The sequence below is a fragment of the Anser brachyrhynchus genome (genome assembly GCF_964034855.1).
Source record: "Anser brachyrhynchus genome assembly, chromosome: 3".
NCBI lineage: Eukaryota > Metazoa > Chordata > Aves > Anseriformes > Anatidae > Anser > Anser brachyrhynchus.
In genome coordinates, this window is record NC_137696.1 from 20,081,599 (window position 1) to 20,109,403 (window position 27,805).

Sequence of the window (27,805 nt, forward strand, 5' to 3'; positions counted from 1 at the left end):
GTAAAGAAATCATAGCTTTTACTTTATTTTTTAGTATACATTGGGATCTAAAAAGATAAGTTTTCACTTCTTGTTTATAATTACTATTTTGATGAAGCAATTCATAAACACTTTTATAGGACAGACTTTTTTTTTTTTTTTTTGCATGTTCCTGCTGACAGTTCTTCAGAAACATGTACTGCTATCCAAGATTTTACATTTTTTGAGGCCTTTTAAGAATCAGACAGTTGCAGGCAGACAAGGTTTATAAGAAATTCCACCTAATACTGAACTATCTCCTTTCCCTGTTTCACAACAATATTGTAATATTCTCATTTTTTTAATGAATATTTAGCCATCTTAATTTGGGCTTTTGGTAAGACAGATATATCTGTAGTGTTGTATGATATTATTTCAAGTCATGCGTATTTTATTTATATCTTTCCTAACTTGAAGATCCACAGCCATATGTTTCAGCCATGTATCAGCAGGGCTGAGCATCTGTTCTCTAAAAAGATGAGGTAGTTTTTGAGAAGCTGTAAGTGATAAAACCATCTTCAAATCCAAATCCTTTACATCTTGAATGTCCGCACATTTACTGAATGTAACTGACAGCACAATTTGGTCTTCTTACTTCCTTGCTTAAAACTTCCATGGTAGCTAGAAGGTTTGAAATGAATCTGATCTCAGATATGGTCCCACATTTTAACAACATGTATTAAAATTAACACAGTGATCCAGGTCTAAATAAGCTGTAGCTAAAATTTTGTCTCTCAGACTGCCATTCAGTTGTCACTTGGAATCAGGGCTATGTGACCAAACCTCAAGGTTTGGATTGCTGTTTCTTAAAACCTTACCCAAACTGTATCCAAAACAACACTGTTAGCTATTGTTGCAATCATATAAAAGTAGAATGGTGGAAGTGTAAAAGTGTAATTTACTGCAACCACATAAAGAAGCATTTTGTGATCTATATGTGGGATACGTAAGTATCCCAGACTAGGACTTAGCTATAGAGGAGTGAAAGAAATCACCATGACTACCTCTTGCACACAAGTAAGTGGAAAAGTGCAACACCAGAGAGGAAGCTGAAATTCCATATGTCACTCTAAGTAATAAGGAAAGGGTGGAACAAATTAAGATTCTCTAAGATGACATGATCTAGTCCCTATTCAACTGGAAGGACAGCAGAGTCAAGTTTTTTTTCTTCAGATTTGTAATCCTACAATAAAGATGGTTTTCGCAGAAATGAGTCAGTTTCTATAAAATGTGGTATTCTTAATAACAAACTAATTTGATAACATTTAGTCTCTAAATACACTATTAGATAGTAAATATGCTTTTTAAAATTTGCTTCATTTATTTGTGTGAAATTAATGCATTACTTGGATTTTTTTTTTTTTTTGACTAATGCTAAAGATGTGCTCTGAAGAAAAGCCTGTACATTAGGCTTAATATTTGTCTCATTTACTGGACTTTGAAGGAACTCCCTTTCATGACAGTTATTGTCAGTTCAGCATCATTTTTTCATAGCCTTTTATAAATCTTTCATGACCTGTCTCCAGGGAAAGAGGGAATAGAAATCATTTAAGACAACATACTGTTGCAAGAGCAGACCGCAAACAACATAGGAGATACGAACCTTTCAGTACAGCTGTTTACCAGATGATGTATTAAAGGGGAAGTGTTCATTGTCTGAGTTGTATGTTGTCTAGATTTTACAGTTAAATAACTTCTCAATTTAGGCCTTCACAATACTGAGGAAGCTCTTGTGATGCATTCTAAAATATTAATTTGGCCACCATTTCTTCTCAAATTTCCCTAATTTTATCCCTGGCATTATTTTTTTTAATTAATTAATTAATTTATTTATTTATTTTCAGGTAAGCCTACCTGTGTATGTAGTACACAAAACCTCCACATTGAAGCATTGTTTTTTCAGTACTAATTACCCAACCCAGATGGCCATAACTATTGGTAGTTAAAGTAACTAGACTACTTGATTCTGTTGACATTAGATTTCTAAACTGGTTTTGTTAAACACTGATAACTTACTGGAAACAAATATTAATGCTTCTCTTACAGATAAAAATCATGTGAAGCCAGTATTAAAGTTATAATTTCAAAGTGGGAATTTGCAAATTTATCTCAGAGGCTTCAGATCTATCTGAAAAATTCATCCCTAACCTCAGAAATGATAATCAATTATATTTTCTATGTAAAATTTGCATTTCGGGGAAAAAAAATAAAAAAAATTCACTCACAATGTAGCTGTGATTTAGATTTGTAGCTAATGAGGCATAGATCAGAAAAGATGAAAAGATGCAAAGTGTTCTTTAAAGTTTGGGGGTGCTGAAGTCCTAAAAAGGAATTCAGTCCTAAAATGGAAGTCAGGGCAGATCAGACATGCAAGAGTACTCAAGCTAGCCAAAAATAAATGCATAGAAGAGGAACAGATGTGAAATTTCCCGCTCTAGAAAGTTTAAGTAACCTGATGCAGTACAGTACTAGGCTCCAATGTGAGATCTTTAAAGTCTGTAACAGCGTTCTTGTTTTAGGCATAAAGGTTATCATTTTTTATTTTGTTCAGAAGTAGGATAACAACTTCAATGCATTGCTAACTAGCAGGAGAATACATCTGCCTCTCAGGTTTATGGGTACTTACTTATGAGCAACAGAGTGGTACATATGGTCTTTCAGTCTTTCTAACTGTTCATGATTTTCCATGGAATTGGGTGAAAAGAGTATTTCTTACTAATTTAGTTCAAAAACCTGTTTCTATGCTAAATATTTAAAAGTCAATGAGATTTCCAACTTATTTCTGGTTTCTTCTTTTTAATCCTGTGTCTTCTAAGATCTTGCGTAGGGGTTTCCAGCTTTTTTTCTTTGTGCATGAGAGTTTCACATTTACTATTTGTAAAGACAATTGAGGTATTTATACAGTATCAGGGGAATCAAAATTCCCATTGGCAAGAGTGGTGAGTTGGTGAGTTTTGAGCTTTACTGTGGTGTAGACTTGCTTTGAGCATGGGTCCCATGAAAGGCTTTGCACTGGGGAGGGCTGCTAAGTCTCTCTGCCTGCCAAGAGAAGGACATCAGCAGGTAACCAAGGATGTGAATGGTGCTGGGTTGCCCTGGGCCTCTGCTGCAGGCCTATCTTCATCCAAAACAGATCAGAGGAATGAACTGTTGAAAACTGTTGTCATCTCCTAAACGTGAAATATTTCCTTAGATTAGTTTCCCACATTTCTTCAGTGTTTATGTGTTGTCTAAGGAAATGGCAGTATAGCTTGTTATCATAAACATTGCTCTATATGGAACTTGTGATGAAAGTTGGTCACTGAAGAACGTCAAGTAATAGGAGTCATAACCATGTAAAGTAATGTTGATTGTGATTGTACTTGCACGTGCGCCCAAATTTAGGATATTGTCATTACCTGTCAAAAGCTACTTGTTTCCAAATAGCTCAACAAAGGAGAACAAAAGCAATACAATGTGAAAACAGTAAACAGAAGTTAAAGTACTTGTGCTGAAAAATAGGAAATCTTGCCACAAAAGACACACATGTATGTTCTTTTGCATAGTAGTATGGACACAAGTCTGCTTTTTGGACATTAACTGTGCTTTGGTTACTCTGAGTTCAGTAAAAGAGAATAAGAGAATATTAAATGCAGTATGTTCTTACTTTAACAGAAAATTTGAACAGTCTGTTCTTTTACATGACAAGATGGTATGCTTTTTCTTTAATGCTATGAGTCCAATGACTTGATATGTCTTATAGCCTTATAATTCAGTAATAAGAGAGCTATTAAAGAGAATACAAAATCCTGAAAGACTGATTTAATACTGAAACTATTTATAAAGGAATGTGTTCTCTATTTCTATTCCACTTTTTCCTGAATTTTCAGAGAGGTATAAAAACTATTTCCACTGAAAATGTTACTAGTCTTCCCTCATAAGGGCTTTTCAGAATTATCTTATCCGTTGATGTCATGGGCAGAAAAGAAATAGTGGACTTTTGGGGAATATTCTGTTTGCTGGAAGAGTTTTGCATGTTTGTTTTAAATCAGTTTCTTCCATGATTTAAGGATATCTTAGGAAGAATATTTATCTTTTTTTTATCCTTTTTATACAATAAGGTGACTGTATACAAAAGTGTCTTTATACAAAAATAAAATACAGCCCCTTGTCTCATATAATTAGTGATCTCTAATGTAAGAACTGAAACAGACATCTGGATCGAAAGGTAAGTTTAAGAACCATGGTATAAAGTGATTAAGGTTGTTTTCCTCGTTGGTATTTCAAAACAGAGTTTCATGCCTAAACACCTTCTAAAGATTTAAGCAAAGGACCATTTGGCTCTACTTACAGAATTGTTTTAGTATACCTACATTGTGAAAAAGATCAGAAACTACCAAGCCTATCAGGATGATAAGGAAAATATTATATAGGGATGCTGGCACAGTTCCCAGAAACAACAGGCCCAGACTAAAAAAAAAAACACAACACTTTTCTGGACAAAGCATAACTAATTTGGTTACAAGAAATCACTGATGCAGATAATTTCCTCCCATTTTGGACAAGGTAATTTGTTTTCATCTCAAGGAGCAGGTGGGATATACATATATATCCTATATGTATCATGGTTTGTAAAAAATGTAAAAGAATTGGGCTGTGTTGTTGTCAGCTACATTTTCCAAGACTAGAAGTTCTGTTTCCCATGTGTAGGTTTTCCCTCTCCCTTATGAGGATTTAATGTATGTCCAGAAAGTCAACACCTTTAATCCTCTTCTGGTTCTCATGCAGGCTTTTCTGATAACTTAAAATCTCGTATTTCTCCAGATTTTTAACTTTTGAAGAAAACTCATGAGTTTGCATCACGCATATACGAAGTAATTCCAGAAGTAACTTTTAAAAAAGCACACTTCATAAAACAATTGCACTTTGATGATGAAAGCAAAATTTTATGCGACAGAAACAATTCTGAAGCATAGAATTGATTATGATCAGGCACTAGTCAAGACCTACAATACATAACTCTGGGATATAAGAGTGGAGAAGAAATATTAAAAATAAAAAATTTATAAAACTAGTACAGACACAGTATTGAATCATAGTAATAAAAAGAAGAGGAGAAGCTGTCTATGTTCTGTTTCCTTATAAATGTATAACTATCCATCTGTCACCCTGCCAGTACTGAGCATAGTCTTCAGACTATCAGGAAAATTTATATCATCTATGAAATTATTAATCTATTGGAATTATTTATTGACAAAAACTGTTCAAGTCTGATTTCAAAAACTTTCAGAAATTGTGAGTAGTGTGTAGGAAAACACAATTGCTAAAGTCAGTGTAATCCTTGTGTCTCTGTTAGCAAAAAAAAAAAAAGTATGGCAAAGCTTCTTCTCCTAATTTTTAGCATGAAAAATAGAAACTGCTTGTTTTTCATCTCATTAGTGAAGTTAATTATTCAACAAGGATGCCCTGGTTGACTACAAACTGGCCCCTTCTTGAACATTAACATGCCTTGTTCCCTGAAGATACGTGCATTTTTACTACTTCAAGAATCTTCCAATTGCAAAGGTTTCTATTCCTGCCTGATGCGAGTCTTCAGCACATCAAAATAAACTCATGAAACCCAACTTTCCCAAACTGTATAACTGTTCAACACTTGCTAAACTCTCCAATTATTTTTCTGTCTGTTTCAGTAGGAATTGCTTCCTATCGTGTTTTTACAGTGCCCAGAATAGCTCAGAGAACATCCTAAATACTAGCATTACAAAACTTGTAATTAGTTTATCAAATGTTTTTATTCTCAATATTCCCTATATTTTGTGTGTGTGCTTTCTCATGCTTATTTCCAAATGTGGTACTTCAAATTATTTTTATGGCAACTACATATGAGAAAAGATTAAAAAAAATAATTACTCTCTCAAAGATATTATCTATGTCTCTACTTTTTTTGTCCCTTAGTAATTTTAACCTCAGGGTAGAAAATAAATGTTGTCAATTAATTTACATTCTGCAGACAGGAAGGTGTGACAAGACCTCTGACTGGCTTTGGACTTATTAATGGCCTCTGTTGACCTCTGAGGATACACTTCATTCAGAAAAGGCCAAAGGTTAATAAAAGAGCAAGACTTCATGTTGCTTGAAAGCAAAGTCAAAATGATCATCTTTTTCTGTAAGATTAACAGTAAGTAAGAAATAGCAGGGGGAAAAAAAGAACAACAACAACAAAAAAGGAGCTAAGCTTTTTTTTCTTTAGAAAACGGGAAAAAAACCTTGTTTAGAGAAGAAAAGGTTGCTGTGTTTTTTGAAATGACTATAATATTCAGACTGAGAGAAGAGTATAAATTTTATCAGGAAATGCAAACACTTCACTGGAAGACAAGACTTGTACCTTTTTTAATAATGATGATTTCAGCTGGAATCAGTGGTTTACTCCCAATTCATTCTAGCCAAGATCCAAGTCATAAATATATTACAGTTGTTTTTTTTTTTTTGGTTTCTACTACAACTTCATTGACCTTTACCTCAACAGATATGCATATATATATATATATAAATATATATATATATGTTTTAACTAAGACTTTTTCTATTTTCCAATTAGAGATGTTTGATAGTTTTCCCTTGATATATGTCTGTGTGACTGAAAGTTGGTTTTTAATTTATTTTAGATATAAAATCACTGTGAAACTGCAAGCTGCACAAATGGAAAATGAAGATTCCATTTACACAAATTTTAAATTGAGATGACCATTAACATGACAATCAACCTTCATAAAATATGGTATCTCTCCCTTCCCTAAGGGAATGTGAACTTGCTATAGTGGTCACATATCTCTTCATAATGACCAATTCATTAGGTGTTGGCATTTAATTAAATGAAAAAAAAAAAAAAAGAAAAAGCTGTAGTAAAAAGTGCACAAACAGCAATGATTAGATTCACTTCATTCTACAAACAAGACTTAATTAAATTTTAAGCTTGCTTCTTTCATTTAATATATGAACTTCATGTAAATGCATATTGACAAGTTTCACCATATCACAGCTATGTTGTTCCTTTTATACCATTCAAGAGCTGAAACAATCAGTGGTCTTTTTGTCCATCTTTCTTGTATTAAAGAAATGCAGTTTCAGACTAAAAAGAAATACAAATTAGAGGAGAAAACAAAAATCGGGTTTATAGATTTCAAATATATAAAGGAAGAGATGCCATTCAAAGGACCAGGACAGGCTGGAGAAGTGGGCCTATGTGACTCTAATGAGGTTTAACAAGTCTAAGCGCAAGGAGCTGCACCTGGATTGGTCCAATCCCAGACATCAGTTCAGACTGGGAGAAGAACTCATTGAGAGCAGCCCTGCAGAGAAGGACTCGGTGGTTCTATGGATGAAAAGCTCAACATGAGCTGGCAGTGTGTGCTTGCAGCCTAAAATGCCAACTTCATCCTGGACTGCATTAAAAGAGGAGTGGCCAGCAGGTCAAGGGAGATGATTGTCCTCCTCTATTCTGCCCTCTTGAGGCTCCACCTGAAGTCCTGTGTCCAGGTTTGGGGTCCCCAGCACAAGAAAGATGTGGGCCTGTTAGAGCAGGTCCAGAGGAGGGCTACAAATCTGATGAGAGGGCTGGAGCACTTCTATGAAGAAAAGCTGAAAGAATTGAGGATATTCAGCCTAAAGAAGAGAAGGCTCCAGGGAGACCTCATTGCAGCATTTCAATACTTAAAGGGGTCTTATAAAAAAGATGGAGAAGAACTCTTTACTCAGGTAGATAACGTTAGGACAAAAGGGAATGATTTTAAATTAAAAGAGTGGAGATTTAGCTTAAATGTTAAGAGGAAATTCTTCATTCAGAGGGTGGTGAGGCACTGGAACAGGTTACCCGGAGAAGTTGTGGATGCCCCATTAGAGGCATTCAAGGCCAGACTGGATGAGTCCCTGAGCAACCTGATCTAGTGGGTGGCATCCCTGCCTATGGCAGGGGGGTTGGAGCTAGATGATCTTTAAGGTCCCTTCCAACTCAAGCCAATCTATGATAAAATAATATAACTAGCTTTGCTCACAAAACAGTAGTTAATGTTCTCTGTAGACACTATTTAGTAGATATTAAGTTGCTTTTGTAAACAAGTCAAGCTTTTTAAGTTTTAAACTGAATATCGTAAGGACATCTATTAAACCTTATGTGGTAGTCAGCCTCACCTGCCTTAAATCTTACACTTGTTTTTTACAAAGTTGCTGACCTACATTTTGTTGACTTCAGCTGAGGATGAATCTGTTTATACTCTTTAGAAAATTAAGTCACAATTGTATATAAAAGAGTGTTATGTTTTCTACTATAGTATTGGAATGATGACTTAAATGTTATGGACCAGGCGACAAGGTAGGCCCATGTTAAAGGTCCTACTGAGATTATGAAACTTGCTCATTAACAGTGAGATTATCCTAACCTGAACAATTTTTGCTCTAAAGCATTGTTTAAAAAGAACAGTGTTTATGTTGTTGTTATTTGGTTTTGTATAATTAGATATGAGGAATTCCGTAGATCTTTAATTAGCCAAATGGTGAACTTGTTAGAAATAATTTTGCTCTTACTTTTATATTGTGCCAAAATTTCCTGAAGTCCTGCAAGCTACCTGCATATAGGATACAACACTGTGTGTCTCTATGAGCTACACATGCTCCTCACAGACGTTCAGAGATAATCCATAAAAGCTGCTGCTCACATGGCACTGACTTGGCTTTACAAAGCTCAGTACTGATTTTCTATTAAGAGGACAGTTGTTTCAAGATGAGAGGAAGCATGTATGGTTCATCAAAAAAGGCTTTTTCACTAGAACCCTCTGTAGCCAGTCTCCGACAAAGAAGTTCTGGTAAGTGTAGTTTTTTTGTGTTCTCCCTAAGTAGACTATACACCTCAAATATTTCTTGATTATGCTACTATGGCTACTTCAGTGGTTTTTTTACTGACTTAAAAAATTTCATCATTATGTAGTAAAACTGGCCTGAATAAGGCACCCAAAATGAATAGATAGTAGCAAATCCAAGATCTCTTAAAAAAGTCAGGAAAACACCATTTTATTTTAATTCAAAGGATGTTGATGCCAGTATTATTATTCAAGAAGTCTATCTTGCAGGCCCAAACAAATACATTTATTATACTTCCACATGCTGAAAGTAAATTTAGTTTCTTTAATGTTCTGAGCTCCTAAGCCAATCTGCTCTATTTTCCACTGGGAAAACATAACAGCTTGAGAGGGGCAATGGGAGGACAAAAGCAACCTGTTTGTTTTCTTACTGATGTGGATTTACATCTTTTTGTTTGTTTGTTTGTTTGTTTAATTCTTTTTAAAAGAGTAGGCTATAAATATCTGTAATCTTCTTTTTCTTAATCCAAGTCATTTCTACCTAGAATGTGTCCAGAGACCATCTGAAAACTTTATTAAAATTGCTCTTGTTGTATCATATACACTAAAAAATGATAGAGTATATGATTAGTTATTACATACTAGAAAGATTGTTTTAGTGACTTGAATGCTCCTTGGAGGTGATTTCTCAGTTAATCCTCAGGTCCTCAGTTGCTTCACTGTCACTTGTTTTGTCATTGGTTTTACTCCAAGTATTAATTATTCAACAATAATTATTTGACCAATGAAATCTGGAAGGTAATGCCTAAAACAGGGAAGGTTCTTCCCTTTGCTTCAGTCTTTCCAGTTGCCCAACACATCTTTGGAAATTACCGTTACTGTGTGCTATACCCAAGTCATGTAGTTGTAGAATTTAACTTTCAGCAACCCCAAATATTAAAGTACCTGTTCAAAGAAAAACAAACAAACAAAAAAAGCTTTTATCCAATATTTTGAATTCATACAACTGACAATCTTTTGTGATTTTAAAGACAAAAATCCAGAAAAACATTTAGAAGTATGGATAAGGCAATAATGTTTGGAACTTTTTAGCCACTTATTAATTCATAAAAAATCAAAAGTCTTATTGATCAGGTTACACTGATTTTTTTTAGAGCAAAGCAAAACTAAACACACCAGAAGTACTGGGAATTTTAGATCAGATTAGCAGAAATAGGTGTTTTTCTCTTTACGTTACCATTTATATAAGTACTCTGTATAGACTACTACTATTGAATACCTAATTTGAAATTAAATAGGATTTTTTGATGTGTATTTCTTATTCTGAGTAATATATTGCTTTAAGGTATATCTTAGTGAATATACTGTCATCAATGGGGTTTATTTGAGATTATTTTTCATTTAATATGAAATTTAAACACATTATTGTGGCAATTTGGGATAAAAACAAATGAAACTGTGACATTTCCCATAGGACAGAAATCCGATTTTATTCATCTCTGGTTAGAAGATTTTGCATTTTTTGATATACAATTGAATACAATTATCCTTACTGCCTTCTCCCATCCTGTTTACTCCTATAGTTTGATATCCTGTATCTTTTCAAATCATTTCAAATAGGTGCAGAATACTCACAGATTCTGTATGCTAATTAATCACAATTTTTGCTTAAAAGAAGTCAATTCTGAATAGTTCAATGTATGTATTGGAAGTCAGAGGATGGGTCAGAAGTAGTAAGAGAGCTGGGCAAGACCTCTGCTCGAAAAGGAGATCCGTATGAGGCACGGAGCAGTCGCAGATAGCTGTGAGGAGCTGCAGGAGCTGACAAAAAGAAAAAGGGGGGAAAAGAGGGAGGGAGGGAAGGAAGGAAGTGAGGAAAGAAGGAGGAAACAGAGAGAGGGAAGGAAGGATGGAGAGAATTAGAGGGTATATCTTCACATCCATCTTACCAGTCTCCTTGGAAACTGAAAAACAGCTAGAACAATATCTTAAAGGACAGATGGCATAGCTTAACTCTGCTCAAAATCTGTTCTTATTTCTCTGATTCAGACATTGCCCAATATGTGTGGTTCTCAGAAGTTATGGACTGCAGCCTAATTTACATATTATTCCCCACTCATTGTGACATGCACATGTATTTCCAAATGTTTTCTGAAGAAATTGCTGCCAACACAAATTTAAATTTCAAATTAATTCAGTAACCACCAAATAGTCATTTATACCTCTGACCATGAATGGCTGTATTGGTATAGTCAATTTACACTCAAACATTGTCATAGGTTAAATTTCAGAGGATGAACTTTGAAACTCTGCTATGTAGTCAAACTGGCTTCAAAATAGATATGATATTTGATGCCTGTGAGGAGTTTTTACTGTTACTTAGACCAAATGTTATATATTTCCTAAATGATCTGAAATTTTTTTCTAAGACTGTTCTCCAGAGGAGCATCCAACTAAGGGAAAGGATGACCATAAAAACAGATTCATAAAAGGTTTTTGCAGCAGCATTGAACATGAGGGAGACAGTTTGTATGTGCCAGGTTCAGAGAACACTTATTCTTTTCAGGAGTGGCCAGAGGCTTCTATCATATGATATCTTGTATTGTTAAAAATATATATCTTTCTTATCTATTTGTACTCAGACCCGCTACTCTGGTTCATTCAATGCAGTGGAGCACAAAAAAACTGAGATCATAACAGAACAGGTTCTGTAAAAATGACTTCCTTAATTCAACATTTTTCAGAATAGTTAAGTAGAACAGCTTGTCTGGTAGCAAGCTCAAGTAAATGCTGTAAACATGTTTTCTGTAATTGAATCTTATTAGCTTTAATTCATATTCTCTGTAATTAAGCAATTCTTTTTTATAATGTATCAATCAAAATCATCTATTTTTAATGAGTGTCAAAGCAAAATAAATCTAACACTAAGTGTGTTTATATAACTTGGCAGATAATTTTGTTTTGTTTTAAGTTCTTTTCTTTTTCTCTTTTTTTTTTCTTGACATGAAAATACTAGTTTAAAATAAACAGTCTTGCTTTGACATGAACTTGAGTGGCTTTTTCTGACTGCAAGGAAATTGCTTTCATATACTGAAAGCTTTTTAAGGGATAAGGGTTCTAGCAGTTATGCCTATGTGATCTAAAGAAATCATGCTTAAATTCTTCCATTAAAAAAATCCAATCAGATTGCTTTTTTACAAAGACAGAATTTGTCTTTTACTATCGTCATTTTCTGTGTTGCTATCTCAGCTGTCATTTAAAATCAAAATCATTCTAGCTATTACAACCACTGAATTAACCTGTACCAGTATATTTAAGAGTTTATGACTCTGTAAACTGTAAATTTTATTTTAAAAATCAACTTTTAGCTTGAGTACTTTTACTTGAGTACTTTACTTTTAGCTTGATGTACTTTTTTAGCCAGTCATCTCCACATTTTTTTTTCTTAAAACAATCAAGAAGGACCTTGACTGAAAATGTGGTGAGAAATTTTAAACATCTACACAAATTACTGTGAATGACATTTTAGCATGGGTCTCCAAATGCACAAAGATTGGCTAGATGACATGGAATATAAAAAACAATGCCCTGAAACCTCTTTGACATGGTATCTTACCATATGGAAATTCTAGAATTTAACATGCTTTGCAATGGCAGGCAATTTTTTATTAATACGCCTACGCTGGAGCAGTGCATACTAAACATTCTGGCTTGCTGATAGGGCTATATTAATGCAAAATAAGAATCTTGAGATAATTACACTTTTGTGTCTGGAACAGAAATGTGTGTGAAATAGATCTTTGCTTAGATAGCCAGAGAAGAAACGATTTTTTCTCTTAAATGTGTATTTAATCTTAATAAACCAACAACCATTAAATTTAAGATGGTCTGCTATACTTTAACTACTTACAGTATTTAGAATGTGCATTTGGTCTTTTGCCAATGTAGAAACATTTTTCCTGGTTACAAGACTGAGGTGTTGAAAGGAAAATGAAAAGACTTAAGTTAGCAATGGAAAGATTTACAAAAGTTTCTACATAGAAAACTCAATCTCAAGAAATCCCCTATAAACATATATATATATAGTTGTTATTTATATATATTATATATATATATATAAGCTAACAAAAAAAGGGGGGGGGCAGGGAGAAAAGGGAAAAAAAGGAAAAAAGGACTAAAATTCTAATACAGAGATTTTGGAAGCAAAGAGTAGGCACGCTGTCAAATCAGCAAAGTTAGTGTTGGCAGGCAGTTCTTGACTTTTTTCGCTTTTAATTATGGGAAACATTTTATTGTTATGCGTCTCCATTTACAGCTAACTATAATTGGCTTACATATTAAAAATAATGATGATTAAGATGCATGTTTGTATTGACAAGTATTTGAGAACTGAGAGTCTTGCAGAAATTAGCTCAAAGCAGGGAATAACTGAGGCTCATTTGTTACAGGTATGGATCAAAACCATTTCTTTTTCTTGTAGAGAGTCTGGACAAGAATCCTCTCTCTAAGCATAACTAGGTATTGCTAGGGTCACAGATCTGTGGTATGGAATAAATATGGAGTTATTTTACTGCTGGAAATGGCCATTGATTTTTGGACTTTGGCTCTAAAGGGACTTGTGCAAGGCTGGATCTGCCCTCTGCCTTTTAGACTTCAGGACACCTCCCCCGCTCTGCAGGCAGGCCTCTCAGTTTCAAGTACTTTCTTTCTAGCTGTTGATAAGCCCATAGCTTTAACCAAGAGCCTCACGGCTCCTTCTTTGTGACCTCTACATCCTGGTGGTGGATGCCAAACACACCAGGATGATGTGTAATCCTAGGCTCTTCCATGGTTTTACCATCACTTGCTGGTCCTCAAGGTGGTTGAGACTATTGCAAATTAGGCATTAAGGGAATTTATTTAAAGGTATTCCTAGGACAAGACCGAGGGTGCTGAGGAAGGTGGTGGATGTGATTGCTGGGCCACTTTCCAACATCTATCAGTGGTCATGGTCATCCAGAGACATCCCAGATGACTGGAGACTTGCTAGTGTGATGCCCATCTATAAGAAGGGTTGTAAGGAGGACCTGGGGAACTACAGGCCTGTCAGCCTGACCTCGGTGCCAGGAAAGATGATGGAACAGGTCATCTTGAATGCAATCACACAGCATCTGTAGGACAACCAGGGGATCAGACCCATTCAGCATGGGTTCATGAAAGGCAAGTCCTGCCTGACCAACCACATTTCTTTCTATGACCGGGTGACCCACCTGGTGGATCAGGGAAAGCCTGTTGATGTAGGCTACCTAGATTTTGGCAAAGCCTTTGACTTGGTCACCCACAGTATTCTCCTGGAGAAGCTGTCAGCCCATGGCTTGGACAGGTACACTCTTTGCTGGGTTAAAAACTGGCTGGATGGACGGGCCCAGAGAGTGGTAGTGAATGGAGTGAAATCCAGCTGGCGACCGGTTACGAGTGGTGAGCTGGCAGTGTGCCCAGGTGGCCCAACGGCATCCTGGCTTGTATCAGGAATAGTGTAGCCAGCAGGAGCATGGAGGTGATTGTCCCCCTGTACTCTGCTCTGCTGAGTATCTCGAATACTGTGTTCAGTTTTGGTTCCCTCATTACAAGAAGGACATCGAGGCCCTGGAGCTTGTCCAGAGAAGGGCTATGAGACTGGTGAAGGGCCTGCAACACAAGTCCTATGAGGAGCAGGTTGTTTAGTCTGGGGAAGAGCAGGCTCAGGGGAGGCCTTACTGCTCTTTACAACTGCCTGAAAGGAAGGTGTGGGGAGCTGGGAGTCAGCCCCTTCTCGCAGATGACTAGCAAAAAGACAAGAGGGGATGGCCTCAAGTTGCACCAAGGGAGGTTTAGGTTGGAAATTAGGAGACATTTCTTCTCAGAAAGAGTAGTCAGGCATTGGAACGTGTTGCCCAGGGAGGCAGTGGAGTCAACTGTCCCTGGGGGTGTTTAAGGAAAGGTTAGACGCTGTGCTCAGGGACATGGTTTAGTGTGTGACATTGGTAGTAGGGTGATGGTTGTACCAGATGACCTTGGAGGTCTTTTCCAACATTAATGATTCTATGATTCTTTGAAGACTGTCTGGTGATTTCACCGGGACTTCATAAAGGTACCACACACCCTGCCTAAAGCATATTGTTGTAGTGTATTGCTATGGGGTTTTACTTCTTTTTTATTTGTCTCTCACATGAAAAAGTAGTAGCCTCAAGGAAAACTCTAATAATATGTACTGCACCAATAATTTACTAACAGGACAAGGAAAATTTTTGAGGTATTTAAATCCCAGTAGATGCCTAATATCTCATTCCTTTCAATGGTGCCTAAACAGGAGGAATTTTACTGAATATCTTTGTAGCTTAGTCCCTCTTTGTTATACAAATATAGGTAATGGTCAATGGTGTAGCAGCAACCTTTGTGTATAAAATGGGCTGTTTGCATTTAGTCTCATAATAGCTGTCTGCCTCTACTGATTTGTTTATGCAAGTTACAGTATTCATGTTGCTTTGCAGTATTTTTTTAAATTGTGCTTCTTTTAATAGATAGGTAGTACTGGTTTGAGAATAGTTATGAAGCCATGAATTATGAATTTATTCCCTCCACAAAAATTGTTTTTCACTCATTCAAGCACCCACATGGAACTTTTTGCCCAGGGAAATAATTCACCATATAAATTTTTTTTAAATATTTATTTATTTATTTATTCAGGAGTAGATTAGAGTATACAGGCATTGCCTATATGTTTTTTATATTAAAAAAAACTTTCTAACCCCAAATTTGTATCAGAATTAATAAAAGATTTCAAGAAGCAAATACAGCGTTTGCCAGGAGCATCACTCACAGAGCACAAGCACTTAGCAGCAATAATGTCTAGCTAGGATGTCCTAATTCTCACACAATCTGCAAACTGAATCTATAATTTGTATGCATAAAGAAACATACTTAATCACAACAATTTAAATCAGCAATGAGTCATAGTTAAAAGTATAATTGCAGTTTTGATTTTAATATCAAAATATTCATAGCTTTTATTACAGGAGAAGTATCAAAAGACAGCTATTTAGATTGGAAGCTCCCTGACTGTTCAAAGAAAAAAAAAAAAAAGGCCATGTAGATAGCTTATTTTTTATATCTAGGACAAATAGGAAATTATTGATCACTTGTCCACTTGTGTTATTAAATTCACATTTTAAATCAATAAATTCATGTGTACGTATATTTGCTCTGTTTTGTTTTGTTTGAATGGTTTTTGCTTTTAGAATAGCAAAATGATGTCAGACTATACATTTTAATATTGTGTATATGTCAGATGAACTGTCAGTTGTTAACAGAGCAGGTGGAGAGATTACAGGCAGTAACAAAGTTAGTGCAATAGGACAAGTGGCTGAAACATTTTATTCAGTAAAGCATACCAATTGAGTACTACTGCACGGGTACAATGTGATCAACATCTTAAATATCAAACCCTTAAACTTAAAATTGTTAACTGTAGGAATATATTTTGGTATTTTAAACCACAATTGACCTATTTCTGAGCAGATTCTTTTTTGATAATTGCATTATGGGTGACTTTTTGTGGGTGCCCAGTCTGAAACATCTTAACTCAATTTTTCAGGAAAGAAAAGTCATTGCAGATGCCTTAAAAGCCAAGAGGGAATGCAACAAGAAATGGGCACCTCTGTGCTGGACTGTTAATGTTAATACCCATGTTAATAATTCAGCCAGTGACCTGGATTCCTAAGTTTGTAACTTTTACAAACATTGCATTGAATCCTGAATCCTCTGCTCCACTCCGTATACTTGAATGCAAACATGGCCAGCATAGGGATGTTCTAAAAGGTTTAGACATATGCAAAGGTTATATAGATTAATCTTGATATGCTTTTACACTAGGTGATAGCAGTAAACTACATTTTCAGCCAACCCCAATTAATGTATAAAATTTTACACAATATGTTGAAAGACATACATATTGACAGAATGAGTGAATGAAAGATGACTGATCTTGATGGCCAGGTCTCTAATTATGGAAAAGTTCACACAAGAAATACATTAAATCAAGGAAAAGAGGTAAGAGTGGAACCAGAACTGCAAATTATCTTTCATATTTTTCTGGCACCATACAGGCTTCAGGCATTATTTTCATCAATTGCATAGCTTTACATCTAATCATCAAGCCCCTAAATTTCCATAATGGATCACATTATGAAGAGATCTAATGAACTGGGAGTTTTTTTCTTTTTTTTTCTTTTTTTTTTTTTAATGTACAGTGCAATAACTATTTAATTGTTTTAATATTACAAAATGAAGAGTGTTTCAAGCCTATCAACTTGCAAGCTGAAATGCTTCATGGAACTTTGATGACAAGTACCTAGCTGTAGGTAACTGACAAAAATGCTGATGCAAACAAAGCCAGACTCTAGCAGAGAATCACTACAACAGCCAATTAAAAGTCTCACTGCCAAGAGGCTCATTTCAGTTTCATTTCAGTTTGTGTAAGGGCTACTGCCAGGTTTGATCTCCTGTTTCGTCTTTTTAAATTTCTTTAAAGGATCAGTTCTTTTACAGTCAGTTCTTTTACAGATTTTTTTTTTGCACTGTCGTTTTGAGTGTAGCTCCACTACACTTTTAAGTTTATTTTTTTCATTGTTTCCTTGCATTTTTCAGAAAGTTTTCTATCAGATTGTGTATTCAATGAATTAAACAGGTTTTTAGGACAATGGAAAACAAGCATCTGTAAAGAAGATGTGAGTAGGTGTTTAGTTGTTGTTGTTGTTTTTTTTAAATAGGATGGATATGAGTTGTCAGCCCAAAATGAAATGTTAACTCTGCTATAAAACATATTATCTTAACTGTACTGAATTCTTAAAATGTATGACCTTTGGATTTAACCTTGAAAAAGTGTATCCTCCAAGACCATAAGCTAGCTTGCCAGTCCTTAGCAGGGCACTAAATTTATTCCCTTGGTTCACTAAAGAAGAACAGACTAATCTAAAAAGGTTATGAATAGAGGCCAGCTTGATTAGGTTTGTTACAAGACTAATCACAGAACAGTATCAGGGATGCAAGAATCAGGAATGCTACAATTCATCATTCATAATACACATCCCTCTACTTAATAAATCTTGAATACAAACATTACAAGCAAACCATGCTCTCCTTCAGCTGGCTGGCTTCCAGGGCCATTCTGTTGTACCTCAGAATGCATGTTTGTCAAGAGCCTAATTTAAAGATTTCCTGATTAGTTTTACTTCAATAGGTATGCTCTATTACTAGGCAGCAATTTTCTGATGATACATGTAGCAAATCTTAAAATAAACCCTCAAGACTTTTAAAATGTCAATGGCCTCCTGCCCCAACAGATCAACAGAAGGATTTAAAAGGTCATCTTGGAATCTGGGAAGTCCTTAGTTAAAATTTTTATAGCTCTTAATGTAGTCTAAATTAATATAAATAATTAATAAATAAAATAGGACTTTGGCTTAATATTGTAATATTGTTTTGAAATATTGCTAATGAGCCACTCTTGCTATCCTCATTGCTAACCACCAAACCTCCATGGGGAGGGGAAAGAGAAAAAAAAAAGAAAAAAAAGTAAATGTTTCTTCTTTTTAGAAAGGAAAGAACTGAAAGATTTTTAAATCTGAGAAGCTGAGCTGCGATGAAAACTGCTATTAGTGCTTTCACACCTGATTGCAAGCCACGTAATTCAGTGCTGTTCTATTGACAAAGCAGTGTGTGTCAGCCTGTCGGTTTGGGATTTAACTCCAGCCTTTCAGAGCTGCTGTCCTGGAAGTGTGGAGAAGTTAAATAAGAACAACTGACTCTCTTCCAAGTTTCCTGGGTTTACAATGAAAGATGTAAAATGCTGCTGTAGCTAGTGAAAAGGAGCTTGCGTGCTCCATCTTTTGCCATAATTCCTGGAAGCTCGAACAATTTCTGTATTTATGAAGGTGGGTTGCTCTCTGTATTTATCAGGTCCATTCACTGCTGCCAGGAAGAGTGCCAGCCTGGGGCTGACAAGTTTTTTTGGGTTTTGTTTGTTTGTTTGTTTGTGTGTTTTAACTCTGCTTGTCTCTCTGAATAAAATCATTATTAAAACTATCAACTAATTTGTAGCTTCTCTGGCAGACAGTAATGACTTTCTTGGATGTCGTTGACAGGAAATAGAGTGAAGCCACCAATGCTGAACAAGATTTAAAGCTTCATATCCCACTGATACATTGAGTGATGGTGGGCTGCCAGTATGTGAAATAGACTATTTCTCTCAAATATAATCATTTTTGTTGTCAACAAGGGTACAATCTTCTTCATAAGACATACTTCTTGCTTTCCAATTTGCACTCTATCTTGTGGCTTTATCCATTTATTCTGAGCAAGGTTCTGTCAGTTCCATATTCCCCCTTCAAAAACAAATCCAACACCTATTCTAAACCAGTGTTTCTCTCTCTGGTTATACAAGGACTTTCTCTAACTGTTTCGATAGGGTGAAGATTTGTATTTTCAGCAACCAGTTGTTGCTCAGTGGCAGCATTACTGCCTGGTGGATGCAGGAATCTCAGTTTGGGGAAAAGGGGGGTGGCTTTCCTGTGCATAGTTTCTGTGGCCCAGGGAAGGAAGACCACAATTGTGTTATGGACTGATTCATTTTACATGATTTGGATTGTTTTTCTAACAATGATATGACTTGTCTCAGCAACAGTACTTCATATTCCACCTTCATATATTTGCTGAGAATATCAATGCATGACAGGAACTGAAAGTTTGTCTCTGCACTTTCTTTTTTCCCCATAATACTGTTAGCACTTTCAGCTCCTACCTGATTTATCTTCTAAATCCCTAGGTACAAGAAAGAAAATGTACATGAATTATTCTATTTTTTTTATCTTTTTAATTCTACCCACATCTCTATGAATGAAGAGAGTGGATAAAACATTGAAGCAATACTGCAGACTCTATTACAAGAATCTTACAAACCTCAAACTTGCATGGCCCTTCCCACAATTAGTATTCATGTAAAATGTATGCCATTAGTGATCACTGCATTAAGTGGAGTCTTACGGTAGATGGTAGATGAAGAAGGAATCTTCACTATGTAAGGAGAGTGAGTACTATAAGCAAACATCTTAAATACTACATGGGTAAATTGAGCATGAGGGGAAAGCACTTTCCAAAAGATGGAAACAATTCTTTGCAGGCAACATTAAAATTACTTCTAAAATATACTTCATTCAAACTTCCTATTTCTAGCTGAGCTGGAAATGTTGAAGTATGAGCCCAAATGACACTCGGGACATAATGAAGTTGGTCACCAAAACAGATTTAAAATAACTCTATATCATGAAAAAAGGACTCTGGGACTGAAGGTTTTGGAAACAATGCAGTTCTCTATGCAGCTCAATAATTAGCCTAAAATTGATCATGATGATAAGTCTCTGATGGCTTCTAAAATTTACTGTGTATATCTCCAGTTTAAATGAGAGATCAGACCACTTTGGCTGGGGTTTTGAAAGAAGTAGTGAATGAATGAGAGGTCTTTGGAGTCCACGTCCTATTTACACATATTCTGCTGATTTAAAGTTTATAATTTGTCATAGTACTCAGTGATTCAGTTTCCCTCTGGTATTAATTTTGGTTACTTTCAGTGCGTATTTCTTCTTGCTGGCTGACACTAGAATATGTAATTGAACTCTCATTTTTCATTAATTCATGGGATACTGTGCAGTATTCTATACCTAATATTTTGTCCTGAGATAGTAAGAACATGAATACCAGACAATCAAAATACTCTATTTAAATACTTCTCATTTTTCTTCTTTGGACCATTCTTGTTTACATCAAAGGGTTTTGTTGTTGTTCTTTTGTAATTCCACAGAAGAATGATGTATTAGAAGCTGAGTCATTATTATTTGATGTAAAAAAAATGAGGATGTTAAGTTACAGGATGGAGTTCATCAGTGCTATTATATGGCTGGTCAGTAAAAACTAGTGATATTTTCTATCTGGAAGGGAATGTGAAATTATTTCAAAGTGAAAAAATTGAGACTGCACAGGTGCCATAAATGTCATCTCAGTTGTAAACATCTTAAAGTTTGAGTGTGTGTTTCTTTTATGTGCTAGGGGTTTAACCTTCCAGGCTTGAAATAAAAGTGAATGGAAAGGGGCGCAAAAATTAAGCTGCAACTGGGAGAGATATGGACAAAATACTTTCAGGTGGACTTTTGATCTCCGCACAACCTGATGCTATAACAACTGCAATTAATAGATAACTTTTTTTTTTTTTAATTATTATTTTCATTTTCTTGCTTTTACTGGTATCATTCTTTATTGTTTTACAAAATGCAAATACTGAGAAGAGAGTTTGGACCAAGATAAATACCAACCTCACTGGAAAAATATTTCTGTATCGGTTATAAGTAGCTAGAAACATGATACCAGTACCGATGAAAAACATTTTAGCTTTGACTGCTGCATTTCCAGCTAAAATCAGAAAATCATGGGGTCTGTGTTTTGGATGCTTTTAGACTACTTCGGTAGTGTGATAAAAAGGATTTCTACTTGAATGGAGTGGGATATGAAATTTGGAGATGAATCCCCTTTAAATCTGAAGGGAATTATTTTAGGGAACAGAACTAAGTTTACCCGTACATGATTTTTGACTAGATAATGTTGAAATATCAGATATTTAAAACAATTTTGAATCCCAGAAATACAAGCTGAAATTCCTTGTGTTGGCTCATCTATTCCTTTTCTGACATAACTGTAAGCACTTATAATAAAAGACTTCCAAAAATAATCATAGTATTAACTGTTACATGTTCTGTTCCCATTTATTTTTTTTCCTTGCTCCTAATTATTATGAGATGTTCTCAGGTTTCTTTAATGCATTTTATTTCTTTAAATGCATTAGGATTTTTCACTTAAGAGATACAATTTTTATTTAGAGTGATTGGTTCTAAGTCTCTTTCTCTCTGTTATTAGGTTTGCTTGGAATAAAAAGCGTGAAAGCATTATCTCCCTGTTTCTCATAGAAGATTAATGGGACTTGAGAGCAGTTGCTTGAAAGTAAATTTGCAATGAAGCTTGTTTTACAAAACTGCTCTTATTCATAAACCATCTGCCAGTTCCTCCTTAACTTACCAAAGCTTCTAGGACAGTCTTTGACTTTTACGGGCACACAAGGTAAAACAATTCTGAGAAGTTTTGAGATGGCAAGAAAATTGAAACAAAAACCTCCATGGTGAATGATTTTCTCAACAATATCAACAAATCTATGAAATTAGCACAGCACTTAGGCACAGACTTCTGACAGTTTGATCATTTATTCTGTGTTTATTTGAAATAGAAGCTTATTTTCATGTTTTCAATAAAAGGAAAGTTCAACCATAAGTACATGGATTTTTGCCTACTTATTTTTTTATTTTTATTTTGGTTTTCCCTACCTATTATTTTTGTAACTAATTTGTGCTTCAGTTTAGCCATGATTCTTCCATGGTGGAAAGGGTAAAAGAAGTGATCTAGTAACAGACAGTAAATTTTGGAAGAACCTTCCTAAGTAGTCTGCAACAGAAGCGAACCCATACATCACTGCTAGCATAAGCTAAGGTGAATGCAGTAGGATTCTGTGTGTGGAAAAAGGTGCATCCATCAGGATTGTTAAATAGTTAAATTAATTTTTAATGGCCCCACTAGCTTTTTTCAATTTTCAAACTCGCATATATATATATATATGTGCCTCCTATTTCAGGTTAAAACAACAATAACAAAATAACCGCCTTTATATTCTTTGAGCTGTTCTGCCCGTCCTCAACTTTCTTGCTCCTTCAGTCACTTCTAATCAGTGCAGTTCTTTATGAGCTGTTGTTTTCAATCTTGTAGAATACATCCCATGAGAACACTTCTATCAGTGCATTATCCTTCCTGGATTATCTCTTCGTTCACTATTAATTCATGAGATTGATTTACCCCCTTCCTTGTACAGAAATATTAACATATAATTAAGATACAAATCCAAATGTGAGAACATAATAACAGGAAAGCCATTTGAGGGAAAATCACAGCAGTGACACGTTCTAGAAGAGGGATGCAGCTGAAGATTAATTGGTAAGCACGCACACTGACAGCAGATAACTCGTGTTGCATTCACAGAGGGAATGAAAATGCTGGAAGCTGCAGACTCTTTTCCATAAATAAAGGAGAACTGCTTTCTGCAGAGCAATTCTTAAATCTGCTTACATTTAAAATGATTCTTCATGTTGAAGATAATTAGCTGTATGAAATCTGTGTAGCACTACTACAGTCAGGCCAATTTACATTCTCTCAGGATGTGGCTCTTCTGTGTCAATTGCAGTGTCAATCAGCAGCTGTGAATTCGAATATGAGCAAACTTTCATTAAGGTCAAGCAACTGGAGCAGCAAAAGACCTAATGGCATTCTGAATTTCTACTTGGCATTTACTGTTCAAATCTCATGAGATGCATAAACACATGCATTTTGTAGATCTAGAGTTATATTTTGTGTTTGTATGTGTATGCATATGGTTCACAGTAAAACTTTAAATTTCTTGGGGCACTGACCACATTTATTGAAAGGGTAGCAAATGGATTTTTTAATACATTTTTACACTGCTGAAAAAAAGGTGAAGTGTTTTGAGTGGGAATATTGTAGCAGATGATTTTTGAAGACAGGGAGAAAATTCAATTTCATTTGCAAGGTTTAAAGGACATGATTTTAAACCTGTGTCTGCAAATGACTTTATCTTTGTTAAAGATTTTATTGAATTGCAAATAGGATCCATGCAAAGTTGCAGTGGAATGAAGAGCAAAATCCTAGTAACTCCTTCAGAAATTCTTATCAATGAATGAAAATGTTTATCTAATTAGATAGTAAACTCTTCTTATCATTGTGATAATGGAACTGTTAAATTATAAAAAGATATGTACAAGAGCAGATGATGAAGCTCTAATAGTTAAACCTCATAAAAGGTGCAACTGAATTAGATGGACGCAAGATACAACCCATATGTTTGGTAATAATTTCAAGTTACTGAAAAATATCATAGAAAATGTAAGTTTCAACTAAACTTGAATGATCCTAAAGTTTTTAATGGTTTCAGAAATTCAGGAGATAGTGGGGAAAGTTCCCAGAATACAAAAGTAACAATTCAATGTACCAATAGCTTGGGCATCTCACATCCCAGATATTTCGTTGATGTCAGGTAAATTAGTTTAAACAGGAATGTAAATAGGTTCTAGTACACAGACAAATAAAGACAAGACATCAGTACTTGCCTGTAAATAAGGCTCATAAGAAGCTTGCTTTTGAGTCCCAATCCTTATTTTTCCCCCCTTCCTCCCTCACTCCCATTCTCCATTCTCAGTGAAAAGATAAACTTGACTGACACTCTGAAAAAACAACTTACAATATCAGAATGCTTGTATCAAAACTCAGCTGTACTGTCTTTTGCAAATAATGGGCACAAAATATCAGCAGCCATTTTATGGTTATGTAGTAAGCTGCTACAATGGTGCAGTCATTCAAAAAAAAGAACTAGCACGGGAATGGACTACACAGGCTGTGAAGACTTAGTAGTTGTCATCTTGGTCATTAGGTTCAGACAACCAACTGTAACTTTACATGGTTATGTTTAATACTTCAGAGTTCACTACTCTGAAAATCAGATTTGTTATTATGACTTCATCCTTCAAAAAACACTGCTAAGCTTTCAGGCTATACAGGTCTAGAAGACTACTCCTCTCAAAAATTAAACAACTATCAAAATGCTATCGTTCTAAACCCTGCCCTGTCTTTTCACTAGGAATATTCTGTAACAGTCTCAGATATGCAGTTCTGTCTCTACAGGGAGGTTATGTGAGGCATGTATTGTATGTCCTAAATAGGGAAGTAACAGATAAGGTTGCTTATGAATACATCCTGTTCTTCCTTCCTTCCCATAATCACACTTCAAATCTGTCCATAAGCAGCCAACACAAAGTTCGACAGAATGGCATTTTGGACTGAAGGTTGTATTTATCTTTTGATTGATTGTGTAATTATACCAAAATAATTAGGATTGGCTTGAAAAAGTGTCTATTCTGTTGGCCCTTTTCTAACATCCTTTTTACAATCATTCTGTCTGAGCTAATAGAAAGTAAATAATGGTTAAAAGGTAATGAGAGGTAATGGACCTTAAACAGATTGACTGTTGATTGGGTACCACCAATTTGCAGTATTTGTGTTTCCTTCAGGGCCCTTGAGCTGTACAGCTACCTAGCAACCATGAAATCTGCTATGAGATATTCTCATGCAGAAAAAGCTGCACTTGGCCGGCACTATACTGTGATAATCGAGCTGGCAAGATAGCTGAAATTGCTGTGCAACAAATACCCTTACATTCCAAAAGATGTTAAGCTCTCCACTGTACATCACAGCTAAGATTATAAACGCTTGCCTCTGAAGAAAATATTTTCATACTCCAATTAAGTATGCAAAAGTTGTTGTGATTGTGTGGTTGTTATCTCGTGCTTTCACTGTCAGAACAGAGTAAGTATTAACATCGTGGTTTACTAATCTAGATCCGGTAAAATTCAGACCTGGGCCCCCAGCTTCTTCAAAACATTTGTGCTGTACTTCTTGGAAATATGTTTAGATTTGGAAGCATTTCTTCCACCATGCCTTATTTTCTCTTGTCTGAAAGATGACAATAATATCTACAATGCATCACTGGATAGAATTGGTGGAAAGAAAGGAGGTTAATTCAGTGATGGCAATTTTAATTATGTCCTTGATATTTTGTGTTGTGATTAGGTACCTTTCAAATGGTAGTTAAATGGCTGAATCTTGCTGTTTCCCAGGCTCTAGCTTTAGCATTACATCCAGGTCATATAAGGAAACAGCATCAAAACTGCAGCACCCCAGACATCTCACGAATTGTCTGTTGAAAATGTGACTAACAATCTAATCTACCTTGTTAAACTCTTCTTTGAACATAGAAAATGAAAACTTTTTTGTAGCCCTGATTAGAAGTTAATTTTCATCACAATGAACCCTTATAAATAAATATATCACATCTGATTTGAATATGACAACAATTATAAACAAAGCTTGTAAGGCTTTTATTTATTTATTTGCCATAGCCTAAATTAATATTGCTTTGTCAGATATGACAAAATAATGTTTTACTGTCCTTTTGTGGACAATGCTCTAGTACATTAACATAGTGGATTACTCTGATTTTTGCCACTACAGCTCTATCTTCTTAAAATAGTGTTTTCTGAATTTAGGTCTTTAACCATCTTCAGGATTGTACTGTCATCACTTTGTTATGCTCGATTAAAATGTGTTAATATATGGATATTTTACTTTAAATTATTGTTTAAGCACAATATGAGGCAGTAGTACTGAGATAAGGAGGATGAGAACATTAACTGGACCAGAGAGCAACAAGCACGTATCTGCCTCCTCCAGACACTCCAGCACAGGACCGTTCAGGTCCAGCCACTGGGGCCCAGCCCAGTACCCAGGGACCTGGGCTCACTGCCCAGACTGAGGAATGCAGTTGCTGCTTTCCCCTTTTCATGTTCAGCCCGTAGCAAAACTGAGCACCTATCCCAGGGAAACACACACTGAAAAAGGACAGTGGCACAACAGACCACAAAAGGCTGCCCTAGTCAACAGCTGCCTTTGGCAACACTTACACACAGAACTCACATGACATAGACATAGACATAGACATATACAGCTGAGACCCCTTCCTCCTTTCTGCCTAGTAGAGATAGAAGTTCACTAGTGAATGCACACACAGAGCACTTTCTAGGTTCAAAACAGTAGCTGGTACCACTTCCATGCACGCACACAGGTCCCACCAGTGACTGGTGCTGAGACCCCTGCACTCACTTCCGTAGCTGGCACCACAGGCCAAGGTGCCCATTCCTGACCTGGCTCCAGTGGCTGGCACTGGGGTTCACACACCCGCATCCCAGTCTCGCCAGTAGCTGTTGCTTAACCTTTTCAGTTCACATATGCACAGGACAGGGTACAAATATGTACAGAGGTAGTTAGGAAAATGATTTAATGAGTGAAATATATAAAAAAGACAAGACAGACTGCAGAGATCAGACACGGGGCTCAGCCAGACAAGTGTACTGGTCAGTGCTGTTTTACATGCAACCATCCCATTTTATACCCTTTCAACTACACCCTCCTTTATTCCCCCCTGCTCCCTCTTTCTTCTGCAGACTTCCACAACCACCACCACCGCCACCACCACCCCCATGGTGGGGGGTGAGGACACACCCCTACAGAGATCTATAGTTTCCTGTCTCCTTCCCAACTTGGGGGTCCCTTGGTTCACAATTTTATCAGTTGCAAAGTTTATCCTTCCTGAAAGTGGTGCCTGGAGCTTGTTAGTCTATCAATTAGTGTGACTGGGAGGTTTGTTTCTTGTGGTTGCCTCCATTTGTCTTGTCAGGTCTGTGTCTCATCCTCCTGATTTAGGAATCCTCAATCAGATAATCCTGCTGGAATACCCTTCCTATATTCAGTCTCTCTCTTCTTGATTAGTGCAGCTGCATTTGGTCATTGTCTTTCATTTTTACCAATTGATCAGGATTTCTGTTTGTGAATGTTTGTTCCTCCCCCTCTCATTTTTCTTCTGTGAACCCCTGAGTCAAACAATTTATCCAAGGAATAAACCATCTCAAAACTCCACATATCCTTACAGAGAAAAGTATTTGAAGCTCAGTCATTACCGTAACAAATAATTCAGGAAAATTTATCTGATCAAAAAGTGCATACCTGGTTTGACAGCATTATTTGTGTGTGTGTTTTTTTTTTTGTTTGTTTGTTTTATCATCTGCACCTTTTTCCTTAACAAATGTGATTGCAACCCCTTCTACCCCCCAAATGCATGTTTCGATTTCTCCTCTGGTTCACGAGGCTGGGATGCAGTCAGGGAGACA

The 27,805-nt window shown here is 35.8% G+C and overlaps 1 protein-coding gene across 30 annotated transcripts in view; it reads left to right on the plus strand.

Moving 5' to 3' along the window:
• Positions 1–27,805, plus strand: part of NRXN1 (neurexin 1) — a 725,132-nt gene that overhangs the window by 105,078 nt on the left and 592,249 nt on the right. Inside the window, exons 5-6 of one of the 30 annotated variants that reach the window (XR_013948050.1) lie at positions 6,008–6,175; positions 6,663–6,939. The exons of 28 other annotated variants lie outside the window; for them this stretch is intronic. Coding sequence is in view for 1 of the 2 variants with exons in the window: in XM_080583916.1 (XP_080440042.1) it covers positions 6,148–6,175 (28 nt within the window). In the remaining variant the exon portion in view is untranslated. Of the gene's footprint in view, positions 1–6,007; positions 6,176–6,662; positions 6,940–27,805 lie in introns of those variants that run through there. One more of the 30 variants, XM_080583916.1, reaches the window with a different exon arrangement.